Raw genomic sequence first — 14,277 nt, 5'->3', positions numbered from 1 at the left:
AGAAGAGCTACAGAGTTAATAAGTCTAACAGAGAGGACAAGAAAAGGAATTCCTTGCTTCCCAGCATCTTTTCCTTTATACTAGATCAGAAGAGGTCAACTCTCACATAATTTGGGTGAAACACCTGCTGAATATTCTTTTCTATGATTTGCAGTTTACCCTTTTGCTTACAGTGGATGTAACAGTATTTCTTCCAAGACTGAAGAGCTGCACTGAACTACCACACTAGGCAAGTGTTTTTGCCAGTAGCAATATATAAAACCATGAATTTTTAGCCCATATTCTTTAGCTTTAGTCCTGAATAAATCCTCGATTTGTAACTTTTCACCCATAGCTTTCAAACCCCAAAACTGTACAAGGCACAGACATAGTGAAATGATAGCACAGAACTTAACTGGTGGTTTCATCTCAGGTACACAGTAATGACTATGCTGGATAGAAAATCAATAAAAGCAGTATTTCCCACTTAATGTAACAGTAAAGAGCAAAATCTACTAAAACTACCTATTCAAATATAAACATTCATGAAGAAACATACATATTTTTGACATAGAATACAACTACTAGTATTATTTCAAATAATAGCATATATCTATCAACATTTAAGATTTAGTAATATTTTACATATTTTATTGTTATTTTTATAACTCATTTGAAAAACAGCCAGTGAAAGTATACTGGAAAATATGTATAAAAGCAATTATGATGTGAAGATAGTTACAGATCCCCAGAAACCTTTCTCTTTAGTAAGCAAAGGTAAGAAACGTGAACACTTGAATTGTGTAAGTTACACATTTTAAACTGTGAGCATTAAAATCATGACATTCCATGCTGCATTCTAACTATGCTACCTAGGACAACTTATTATATGTCACCAGAGAGTCACACTAACACTTCTGGGCGTCATGGCTTAAAATTTACCACGTGCCAGCTCCAATAGATCAGAAAATTCCACAGGCAGATGGCAGGCTACCAAAACTGCTGTTCTAACAGCCCTTCAGTGAAGAAATTTTCAGGAACTAGGGACTGAGTGTCTAACAGAAGGAGTAGCTAGTTCTAAGAGTAATTGCAAACCATGTTAAATTCTCTGACATTATGTTGGATGCTATTAAAAAAAAAAAAAAAAAGCAGTAGCATTACAGGACAAATACTCAGAAAGGTAAAATCAAGCCTAAAGACCATTCACAGCCTTTGAGAACAAAGAAACACCTTCTTTAATATTCATGTCTGTATTTAACATTCGTAACCTGACAGAACAAAACAACAGACCAAATCTCTCAAATAAGAGTCTCCTGGATGAGTCTGAATTTTCTGAATTATCATGGATGACTTGACACCTTTTAAGAAACATTTGTTGCTGTTTTCAACAAATGCAGAATACATGGAATCACAGAGGTTTGAATAAACCAATCAGTTACAGCTAACACTTCCCATAACCTAAAAGCAGACAGATGTGCTGTAGTCACAGATAATTTTTGATAACTTGCAAAATAATGATGAAGGAATGTATTACTAGAGTCAGGTGGTAGCAGAGGCACAGACAACCACAGCCAGACTTGTGTTAAAATGGAATCATTAATAATAAATGGTACTAGAAACCTCTGTTATTAGCAAGAAGCCAACACAGCAGTCACTTCAGCAAGAATTAAAAATGTATTTTCAGGACATGGTGTATACATTACCTTTTTCTATTTCCCTAAATGCTTCCCTTGGCTAACAAGAAGCATTTCTCCATTAACCAAGTTGGTTTGCAGCCAACTCACTTTCATCCATATCCCTATCTTGGTTAAAGCCTGGAAAAGCAATTATACCCTGCCACCTGGGCTGGATGAAAAGGATACAGAGAACAGAGATCAACAGCACACTGATGACACTGGAGCCAAAACCTCCCACACTTTCCTTTACTATTATTTATGGTAATAGTATTATGGTGTGTATGGTGTTTTACAGGCAAGACTAATGACAGAATTCTAGAAGGGAGAAACAGTGGTGTTTCCACACACATTGAAAAAGCAGAGGCATGATCATTCTTACAAATCCAACATGTGAAAGTAATTTGCCCTTTATAATACTCTGGGATATCCGGGTGGGGGGGAAATGAATATACACTGACAATCCAGCCCATCCACCCTATCAGGTAAGTCGCTTTAATTGCCTCATTGTCAATAAAAGTGAGTTATTCATAGATCTTTAACAATTCAAATAAAAAGCTGGAAGTAAATCAAAATTCTCAATTATTATTGTAATCAAAATCACCTTCTGTGTACAAAGGCAGGGCCTAAAAGATCAAGTAAGTCATTAATTCAAGTACAGGTGGCCCACCACTATGTTTTCCATAGCTCTCTTTCCAAAAGACACTGATAAAAATGACAGAGGTTTAATGGTTATTTATTCCACCACTGTTGGCAACTCATCCTTCAGGAGAATTTAAAATTTATAACGTCCTTCAGAAAAATAACACCTGAAAAGTGTTACCATAATAACTTCCCGATAATAGTAAGGAAATTATATCTTGAACACTATACCATTCTTGATGTTATAAAAATGTTCCATTTTCACAATGAAATTCGTCAAATATAAGTATATTTAAAGACTATAATTTTATACCCCTTTAACTGAAAATAATTAAAGGCATTGCAAATTTTGCTTATATGAAATTTAAAAAAATAGGTATGACCTTACTTTTAAAATAAACATTTAGAATAAATGATCACTTTCTATAAGCTTATTAAAAAGTATTCATATAATAATGATATGTCACAGCTTCTGCTGAACTGGTAAATTTCCAATTTATGATATTAAGCAGTAATAAGATTTTAACATTTTCTGATCATGCAAACATGAAAATAGTGGAGTGGAACAAGTAGAAGAAAATGAACTGGTACTGGAGGAACTATGACAAAGACAAAACCAAATTGAGAACATATCACTTTGGACTGTTTGAGAAGATTAAGGGTTGTCATGGCAAATCGAATCATGAGATTTTGTGATTTTTTTATTCCTTTCACTTCTAACCTTTGCACATTTATGAAGATTTATTTCAAGCCTCCATATTCTGGTTAAAGTGCACAACAGAGGAGAAACAAATGTGTGTTGTTGTAAAATTGGTAATAAGACCAGTGTGAACTAAGCACAAAATAAGTAATAAAAAAATCTAACAGTACTACCTTTAGCTGTACTTTTGTTTTACTGTGACACGTAATCTTGATTGAAGGAGTGTTCCAAACTGTGATGATATATACTACTACTTATGGACTAAATGGCAATGCAGCCATACCACTCAATAAGCTCAAAATGTCCTGAAATGTTCTTAATGATACGACTCAACTGGACTTCAAAGCACCTGCACTTAGGTATCTACATGTTTATCTCTACAGGTGTCCTAGGTATCCCAGTACAGTTGATTTATATATTCACAGAAAATGTCTTAAGGTTCCCTAAACACAGCACACGGGACACAGGATTTGTGCCTTTTTGGCAGTTGGAGGTAAAGTAGGGTATTACAGGGCATCTTAAGGCATCAGCAATGAAGCTTGGCCAGCTGAATCAAACCACTTCTCAGCACTGTAAGCAATGGCCAAAAGCATATCAAACAACTCAGCCAAACAGTAAGGGCACAGGTCAGATGGCTAATTACAGGCACCCAGTACATCCCAGATTCACCCAACCTGGCGTCCAGCTATTGCGCCAGAGGGCACAAGTCCCCCATAAATCCTACTTGATACCTACCAATCCTATAAGCCATCTCAGTTACCTTAGGGCAACTCATGGTACCAGAGGACAGTGTTTGGGAAATGAATTCAAGTCATAAATATCAAAAAATGGCAAGGAGACAAGAGAAAATTCTCAATCACCACTTGATTCCTCTCAGCATGGTCAACAGCCAGTTGGCTTAGTAGCTTAATTCTCCATCTTCCTCATCCCATTCAGGCAAAAGTGAGACACAGCAAGGCCAATGAACTTGCCTCTACTCTGTCTTCTCTTTCCCCAGTAAAATCTTCATGGAAGCTGTTTTATTTTATATGAAGCCAATATATAGTTCAATTCAGACTATGTTTCCAGGGTTTTAAAAATTCAGCTGTGATCAGCTGTGGATTCTGTTAAATCTTTTTCCTAATCCCAGTGTTCCACATGATATACCTTCGCCATTTACCTTGTTCCCCCATTTCTCACATACTAACACCTATATTTAATCTCATCTTAACTACTTGCATTAAAAGTAAGCCCTAAAGCCACATACAGTTCCTTTCCAGATGCTGCTGTTGAATTATTTCCCTATGGGTTTCACCTAACATTCCACCAATGTCCTCTGGCGCTTCAGTACACACATCCTATGCATTCAAAGTCTTTAAACTTCTTTTTCCAAGAAACTCATAAACTAACACCTTTATTTCCATACAAAACAGCTAACATCTGTGGACAAAAAAAACCACTCGAACAAAGAAGAAATGTCTACCCAGCACAGTTTTTTTACCAGTGCACCTTTTAGCAGCTTTTGCATGTAATAAATCTGGTTTTTTGTCACAAGAACTGCTGAGAGTGAATCTCATAAGAATATTTAATCCAAATAAATACAATGTAATATAACAATTGGCGTAACTTTCATTCATTTACACCAAACCATAAAATAAATCTCCATTTAACAAGGGAATTATCTAAAAATAGCATCAACTACAACAACATTCTGACAGTAAGAATAATTTCCTTCTTATGACCTGCAGCACCTTTTTCATCCTTTGCAACATTTGAATTTTGTCTCAAATGATGATCAAAATCCTCACCATCGATTATTATGCCTAACCAAGGAAAAGTCTGAAAAGCCATGAGCTGATTACTTCCAACTCTAATACCTTAAGTTTGAAAGGCAAGCCTAAAACTGTCCCTGGAAGCACTTTTCTAAAATGTAAGTCATGCATTTATCAGTTTTCTGGTTTCTTTGAATAACAAAATCTGTATCTGACTTGTAATCTCTTATTTAACGAAGTTTTTATTATTCACTGCAAGTTATGTCGCTGTCAACACGTTACAAAATAGAAAAAAACTTTCATCTCCACTGCACTGCTTAGTTTTGAAGTATGCACACCATTTTGACATTTCTGCCCTAAAAGGGCTACACAAGTGTACATTAACACACAGCAATAATAAAATACTTCCCTTGTGCTGAAGAACAAAAATGCTGAATTAACTTTACGGGTATTTAGAACAGTACGAAAGTCTGATTTTGATCATGCTCTTATCTCAAGAATTTCAGATCAACCAATAAAATAACTTTTCTCAGAGTTTCAACATCCTGATGAGTTTTCCTATGTGACAGAAGATGGATGGATTAGATAGCTAGGGAGAACCTTTCCCACAAATTTTTGCCTGACAGATTTTTATTCCTATTCTTAATATTTTTCTAGTCTAGCTTTTTCCGAGGTTCAGTTAAATGATGAGCCTTACTGACTGCATAGTACTTCATTTCACTGTATGTCAAAGTCCACATTATCATGTGCACTGGCACACTTTATAAGGTGATACACTTTCCCCAGCAAGTTCACAAAACCACACACCACCTTTAATACATATTTACCTCTCATACTTCATCTATCTTTTTAAATATACATCTAGGGGAAAAGAAGAATGCTACATCAAGTATTTCACCTTCGCTAAATGAATGAGAAGGCTAAACAATACAGGAGAACTCAATACAGCCTGAAATACTAAATAACTACTTTTCTGAAGTTCCCCTCAGTTTCTTTAAACATAACTTCTTCCACACCTGACCCAGCATTCCACTTAAGTGAAAAAAAACAGTAAAGTGTGATCCAAGCCTCTATAGAGACAATATTACTACTATTTATTAGTCACCACATCAAACAGTTCAAAGGCACACAATTTGATTAATTAGGAACAGTAAATGTTTTTCTTTATGAAAACTTCTATGTCTGACCAACTGGTAAGTCTCACAGTAGTCCTATAAGGCACTTGCGAGATTTCCTTACTGAAACTAGAAAACAGAAGATCTACAAATTGTAAATAAAATCCTTATTAAAACCTGAGACAAAGATTATATTCCCATTTATTTTGGTAGGCATTAAATTGGAATCTACTTGATATTAGGAAATTCAATTATCTTCACTGTCAGCCAAAGCCATGAGAAAATGAAGAATGATCTCAAGATATACGAATTTTGAAATGATGATTTGACACATGGTGTGTCCAAAATGAGCTGGCATGTGAGGAAATGAATATCACTGTGCCCACATGTAGACTTTGAAGGAGAAGGAGGTGGGAAAAGTCAAATTGAGATCTTACCAAAAACAGATGTTGGGTCTGAGTATAAATTTCCTGCGCATTTTTTTAATTCCCAAATTTGTAGAGCAAGATCTGTAAAATCCTTTACAACATTTCCAGCTTTGTTATAAAGTTTTAAACTCACTTAATAATCCCAGTATAGCATAAATCTCTATCAGCTAAAATGCTCCTGTTCTCTTTCGACTCTTGACAGTCCAATGGCACAAAAGAAGTAAAAGTCAGCAACTCCATTTAGGTCAAACTTACACTTTATTATCAGCCTCTTAACTTCTAACATCCTGTTTGGCACCTCTAACAAACCAACTACTCAGCCTCTTTGGACTTGTCAATGTTCTTGAGCTCTTATCCTGCAGCATATAAAATACCTCACTGAAAAAAGCTGGCATGAGTCTACTGATTAGATCTTCTAAAGGGGAAAATCCTCTTGACTTCAAAGAAAATTTTGGAAAGAGCTCAGCACTGAACTCTTTCTACTCCAGTTAAATTCCGTGGGGGTGTGTTTTATTTACTACATTCCGTGTCAGCATGTATCATATGACATTCATCATCTCTAAATTCAACACGAAAAGATACAGCATGCTGATACAAACTTAATAGTTTATAATTTAGTTCTAAATTATAGCAATCTTTTCTACTTTATTCTTCTATTTATTTTATTTTTATAATACTTTTGTATGCTTTACATCTTATGAAATAAATGTTCCTTGGGAATCTGCAAAAAAACAAAACAAAAGTCCCATTCTTGGGACATTCTTGTGATGTATTCACTAAGATAAAGATCCATCCACTGAATTCTGTATTGGCAGGTAATCTGCAAGTAGAAGAATATGAAAGGCTAATAATCAGGAATTTAGTGATCAGTTATTTAGTCTTTGTTTACACAAAAGACAATGCAAAATTTAAACACTTTGGAAGTTCAGGATGAAAACACAGAAAGAGATAAGGTAGGTAAGTAGGTAAAGGAAAGAGGAAAAAAAAAGATCTTTGCCCCATGAAATTAACACACTTTCTCTATAAGGATTTCATTAATTATCTTTAAATAATGTCATCCTTTTAAAAAGTCAAGAAACAAAACTTTTGGAATATAATGTCCAGGATACCTACCTTCTTTATTCTCTCTACTTATACACAATCAAACAGATCAAAAAGAAAAAGACATAAATAATGATGTGTTTCTTGCATATTGTAATTGCCATAATAAAATAATAAATTTATAATATTGTAGAAAGCAATTTTTATAGTACTTTTTAACTACATAAATTAAATTTAGAAATGAAAATAGCCTAAACACTTATTCAGGACAGTCTGCAAACGTTCATTTATTCCTGGAATATATAATTACATGGAAATAAAAAAAAAAAACCACCAAAAAAAAAACAAACAAAAAAAAAAACCAAACAAACAAAAAAAAACACACCACAAACAAAAAAACCCACCAAAACAAAACATGAAATACAGTATGTCCCAAGTCAGTTGCTTTGAGGTGTAGCTAAAAGACACAAATACAACAGGCCTACCATCTCCTCTTAGGTAGCACAGTACTACAGGACTCATTTTTTATTATGTCATTTGAATCAAGAATCAATCATCAAAATACAACTGGTTAAGACAAATATATGAAATTCTCATATAGACTGTGGGGCTTGTTGTTATTCTTGATTACTTAAAAATTAATTTGAGAGGTTTCTAACATATGTTTAAAACATGACAGTCTACTGAAAAATCTAAAGCAGCAAATTAAAACCGTAAAAGTAAGACACTTGTGTGCATCTCTTGATCCAGGAGTGCCATGCAGTGAGGAGAGGAGGGAATCTTAGGCTGTATGTTTTCAATCTGCGTATTCAGGCCTATAGCAAATAAATCATGGCAATCTAGGCACTGAAACAGAAGTTAGCTGTCTAAGTTAGAGGACTCAAGCTTTTGTTCATTATTTTATATATTTAGTACCTAGCATTTGTGTTTCTCCCCAGTTATAAAACTGACAATAATGTACACAGTGCTTTTCAATGGTAATATCCTGAACAATTGTTAATAACTGGGTACTGCATCCTATATGACAGTCTAAATCTGTGACAGATATCCTACAAAATAACACTGCACACACTAGCATTATTTGGACAGATTACACCTCCTAGAGTCACAGTCACATTCAGGAGAGCAAGACACTAGAGCTTTATTTTTTACTTATTTTTGCTTTGTTTGTGGCAGGTGTAGGTAGTCCCAACCAAACCATATAACTTCTAACATACTCTTAACATACTATACCTCTTAGTACACCTACCTAGTAGATTGTAAAACACAAGAGTCTAAGAGAAATATGCTGATTACTTAGTTATGTTTAGCCACTACTTTCTTGTAGAGTAGGATTCCCCAATTTAAAGTGGTAGAAGATGAATATTCACACTGAAGTTGACTCTCTGACCTTAATTAATCTATTTTCTCCAAAGTATTGTAAGCCATGCAATGTAATTAAAAAACTGGACTTAGAATTGTCTCTATTTTAAATCATTTACATATCTAGTCCTCTATTCTTTATTGTATAATCTTTAGAAGCTCTTAAGAATCAAATAATTTTTACTACTACGGAAACTACATCATATAATCCTTACAATAAATCTAAATAATACAAGTTTTTCATCCTCATTATATGATTAGAAAGCTCCTAAAGAATGCCACCAATGGACAATTAGCTTTCAAATTTCTACTTTAAATTTAATACATAGATGAAGTATAAGCATTTCTTTGTTTGTGGCAACATCTTCATTTTAAGCAGTTAATTCCTCTTCCAGCCTGCTTGCATACCCTCAAGGTCTTAACATTAGATATTAAACAAACCCTAGTCATTTTACACTTCACCTCCTTTTTCACGACCATGCCAGTGGAGCAGGACCTCACTGGTCCCAGCTAGAACTCAATTTCTTGAACGTGACTAACCAAAGCTGAACATCTTCAGTTTTTTGCAACGGCACCAACAGTTCCCTGTTTGACTGGAAATACTTGATCTAATATATCTGCAGACCTAACTTGATTTTTTTTAACAGCTGTATTGGCAGCTCACAGTCATCCTATGATTTGTGAATGTTCCAAGGTTCTTCTTCAATCTCTTCTTACTGATAAAATCAAAGTTTCTAGTTTGGGTTATTGGTCTCAAAGCACCTAATCATTCAATATCCTTGAATTTCATCCCAGTTTTTTACATCACTTCTCTAGCCATCCAGCTCTTCCCTGCTGTGTCCTTTGAATATTCCTAATACATCAAAATTCCATTTTAACCAACATGAAAATATAACAATAAGCCTGTAGGATGAGACCAATGTCAGTTGTTCCCAGATCACCTCTTCCCCAGCCAGAAAATTCCTGCTAAGCCGAAGGACAACCATCAGCAGCAGATAAACACCTTCCCTGTTGCTCAGCCTGAGCTTTTTAGAAAACAGAACACAAAGTACATTACAAACTCCAGTCAAATCCTATGAGTCATCATCAGTAACAACCCTGACTACTGCAGAAATCTCCATAATTGTGCAACATCTACTCCCCCCTCCTCTCTAGGTAGATTGTAGCACATTTTACAGTTCTGACATAAATCTATGTCTTTAACAAATTCTCATTAGTCATAACTCTTTTTAAGTAAAAATAGACATTTAATATTAAGTTAATCACACCTATTAATAAAAGCTGAAGCAATCCTGACAAAATGAAGCTGAACTATATTCCTTTCATTAAGCATAAGACAGTATTTCTGAAGCAAATGTGGTATCTCATGGACTAGTCAGGGGTTCAATAACTTTTTTCTGCAATACAGGCTAGTCTAAATAAGACTGAAATAGATACTATTAACAGGTAGTAGAAAATTTTATTTACTGTCTATCTAGCCATTAGCCCAAGTACCTTTTCCTTTTCACCTCTCCTTTTCAATAACTTTGCTACTCAAGCAACCTTAGGTTTTAACATCAAGTATGGTCCTAAAAATGCTACAAAAATGGTTGGCTAAATGAAACAGAACAAACAAGGGAAAATAAAGACTAAGACATCTCACTACTCACTCTAGGATCTATTATTTCACCTCCAGTACAGTTCCAAATGGTTAAACCTTGACCTTTACAACTTAATCACCACAGTATATAACCAAATTCTTATGTATTTGGGATTTTTTTTTAGACAAAATTGAATTATTTTATTTTTACAAGAGCCCTGGTAGCAACACCTACATTTTACTTTGTGTTTAAAGGAAAATCCCGAGAAACTCCTGAAAATATTACAACATTTAAACAAGCTTCTTATTTTCATCACCCATGGAAGCATTAAATGATTTCTGGGAAACTGTTCTTGCACCTCAACCCTCTTCCCTATTTTACAACCACCACTTGAGCTAGTATGGTTTCTAGATCTCATAACAAGGAACATTTTTTTTTGAACAGGATTGGTATGAAATGCACTCCCACAAAACAAAAACCTTTGTGGGTTGTTTAAGAATCCATGTGAGAAAAATGGAAATTTGAACAGATTCGTGTAAAGTAAGTCACAGTGGGGTAATGCAGAAGCAAATGTTAAAACATTAACAGTGACTCACTCTGGATTTAATTAGTGTCAATGGGCTCAGTGCACTGTGCAGGTTACACTCACATCAACGTGCACAGGGATGATAAACACCTAATTCTCATGTTTGCTGATGAAGACATCTTTCTGTATCCTTGGAGGAAGAAAAACAGGGATGAAAACAAAAGAAAAGGACTGCAAACATGAAACAAAAATTACAGGCATCGATTACTATGAAGAAAACTTTTTTTTTTTTTTAAATCTACTATTTTCTGGGAAGATGTTATTGCTTATCTTTGACTGCAAATGCTCTCTGTTGCAAAAGCCCTGAACCATTCAAATGCTTTGTCTGATGAGGGCAGAGACTGACACAATTAAGTGCCATATCGAGGCATTTGTGAAGGAATGTTTTTTAAAACTTTTTTAAAGAAATGATGCACCAAAATGCAGTAAGGGCACATGAACAGAATTATAGTGCTTTTCTTCATGCCTTAATACATACAAGTCCTTTAATTCTATTTCTTTTTACCATAACAAAACACTTTTCCACTTTTATGTGGAAAAAAAATATGGTTGATTTTCCCCAAAAATTTAATGCTGGATGGATACCATTCTCCAAGAAATATGACAGCTGTATGGCACTTACCTATACAAAGCTCTATACTCACAACAGTGTTGCTTTTGGTATTCCATATATATATAGCTTTTGAGCAATGAGGCTCATATCATCTGAAGCAAAATGACTGTTGCCAGCTTTCACAGCACTCGGACATTTTTTATCACCTCCCCACCTCTGAAGACACATCTAATAATTAAATTTCACTTCCAGATGACGGTGAAAATGGAAGATGTACCCCCAGTATATCCGAAAACAGAAGAAAGGTGCAACAAAAAAGCAGCTCTTTCTTTTTTTTAAGACGTAATTTTTAAACCAATTTTGTTCTAGGTTTGGTTTATGCTTTTTAATGTTTGAAGCACCAATTACGGGAGTTGTAACGAATGACAGTTCAGAGATATGCTGATAGCTTTCCCCTTCCTTTCTTTCTTTCTTTACAAAGCCGTGATTAGGACAGTCATGGCCTATGCTGTTGATCTGGCCACCTGCCCACGTGCTTCCTCACCTACCTTCCTCTCCCACTCCCCACCACCTCCAGCCCCTTTCCACACCCGTTCACGGCTGACAGGATGGCGAGTAACCCTCCACTCGCCCCTCCAACACAACCCCACCGGTGCCCCGAGCACCCCAGGCGAGGCAGAGGTTGCAGCTGCTGCAGAGATGCTCTTGGCTCTGCCATCGCACCCCTACAGCCACAGTGACTCTTCACCCGCCAGGAGATGGGCCCGCCACACTCGCTTGAAAAACAAAAGCTGCGGGGAGAAGGGCAATGCCACGGCGTCGCCAAAATGTGTGTCACCCTGCCATTTTATGGTTTTCCCACAGTGGATGTTCACAGGTGGCGAGGACGCTGCTGGGAAGGTTTCTTTACCGCTGCCTCACTGCTGCCCCAGCGCCAACAGCGATGACCACCTGAGTTCGCACTGCCTGGAAGATGGTGAAACACCGGCCGTATGCTGAAACACGGACCGGGCACAGCCTGGGGGAAAGGGAGACACCGAGATAGTTCCGGCGCTCCTCCGGGCACGCCGGAGTGGGGCGAGGGCCAGAAACAGACAGAAGTCACCAGATAGCAAAGGGCGGGGGGATGAGCCCGTGGGGCGAGGGGGCGGCGAGGGGGCGGCGAGGGGGCGGCGAGGGGGCGGCGAGGGGGCGGCGAGGGGGCGGCGAGGGGGCGGCGAGGGGCGGCGAGGGGGCGGCGAGGGGGCGGCGAGGCGGCGAGGGGGCGGCGAGGGGGCGGCGAGGGGCGGCGGCGCCCGGCGCGGCCCGTCCTCCCCCTGGCGGCGGCCGCGCCCCGCAAGAGCCGGCACCCCGTCCCCTGGCCCGCGCCCGGCGGTACCTGCGCGGCGTGCGCGGCCGCGGGCGGCTCCCCGATCCAGAGCGGCTCCCTGAGGAGGTGCTGGTGGCTCAGGCAGTGCTTCAGCGCCGACGGCACCGTTCCCATGGCGAGCGCGAGCGCGCCCGCCGCAGCCGCAGGGCCGGCGCAGCCTCCCGGCCCGCGCGCGAGCGGCGCCGCGATTGGCGGAGCGCGGGCGCCGCCGCGTCCCCTCCCGCGCGGCTGCGGCGGCCGCCGCCTCCGCCGCCTCGGCCCCTCACGGCGGCGCCCGCCCGTCCTCGCCTCCCCGAGCGCCCGGCGCTGGGTGCCCGCGGTCGGGGCTGGCTCGCCGGCGCCGCAGCAGCCTGCAATGGCGGGGCGGGCGCGCGGGAAAAACCCTCGAGGGGAGACACGGCTCGGGACCCCGCGGGCACGAGCGCTTGGACAGGCGGCCGTCCTGCCCCGCTGTGCCCTGACACGGCCGCGGGACACGGGGCCCAGATTCAGCTGGCAGGGCTGTGGGCAGAAGGGGGGAAAGAGAGCAGGAAGGAGAAGGGTCAGGGCTGCTTACACACCAAGCCCGCGTGCCCTTTTCCCCATGCCGGGGCCGAACTCGGCCCTGCTCGCTCGGCCGTCCGCCTGACACGAGGCTCTAAGCGCACACTTGCATTTCTCCTTTCCACTTGGATAGCAGAAACTCAACAGCATAGCAAATAGAATACTGTTCAGGTTTCAACAACTCTCTCTGCAGCAGCAGGTTATATTTTGTCAGCTCCTTCAGCATTCAGTGTGTCAGCCAACTTTCCAAACTCCCCTCAAGCGGAATACCGAGTGCGTTGGAAATTGTTTCTGGATCATTTCTTTTCTGGGGTATCAGGGATTTTTTTCTTAAATTGACTAACCTTTCTCTCAGTAATTTTCTGCAAAAGATGATTAGGTTTACTGCCAAGTCTCTGTTTCAGTCGTTCACAGATAGGTGTGATGCTCCCAAAGCTGCTTATTTTTCTTTTGCTGTTTTGCATTTCATGCTTGCTGTTCTGTGCATCCAAAAACAATGTTTCCATGGCCACTGTAAACCAAAACTGAATGCTGATTGATTGGCTGGGAAGTTTTTGTTTTTCGAGGATAATGATGGCTCTTCAGAAATAAAATATTTCAAATATAATATAAAAATTCAATTTAAAATATTGCCGGTGGACATCTCTGCAATTTCAAATCTGTGCCAGAGGGGTTTTCTACTGGCTGCAATATGATGCAGTTAATATCTTTTCTTCCTTCTTCCAGTAAAATGTTTGTGGATTCAACATTCTTATATTTTTGCAGTTCAAAAATCCACTAAGTTTCCATTAAATGCTGACTCTGGGTACTTACTTTGGTCTTGTTACCCATAAAGTTAGGGATAAAATGTAGAAAAGCTTGCCAGAAATTCAAGCCTTTCTCTTTTGTTTCCCAGGGAGAGACAGTTTATCAATAATGTGGTATGCATGAAGGAAAAACAACTTTATTGAGATTT

At 38.9% G+C, this 14,277-nt stretch overlaps 1 protein-coding gene across 1 annotated transcript in view; it reads right to left on the bottom strand.

Moving 5' to 3' along the window:
* Positions 1-12,990, bottom strand: part of HMGCLL1 (3-hydroxymethyl-3-methylglutaryl-CoA lyase like 1) — a 71,679-nt gene extending 58,689 nt beyond the window's left edge. Inside the window, exon 1 of the mRNA XM_050314655.1 lies at positions 12,789-12,990. Within this exon, the coding sequence (XP_050170612.1) occupies positions 12,789-12,893 (105 nt within the window). The 5' untranslated portion in view covers positions 12,894-12,990. The remainder of the gene's footprint in view (positions 1-12,788) is intronic.
* Positions 12,991-14,277: the final 1,287 nt, after the last annotated feature.

The sequence above is a fragment of the Myiozetetes cayanensis genome, unplaced genomic scaffold, assembly GCF_022539395.1.
Source record: "Myiozetetes cayanensis isolate MyiCay16 unplaced genomic scaffold, myiCay2020 scf2-11, whole genome shotgun sequence".
NCBI classification, from domain to species: domain Eukaryota; kingdom Metazoa; phylum Chordata; class Aves; order Passeriformes; family Tyrannidae; genus Myiozetetes; species Myiozetetes cayanensis.
This window is presented reverse-complemented; position numbering and strand designations above follow the sequence as displayed.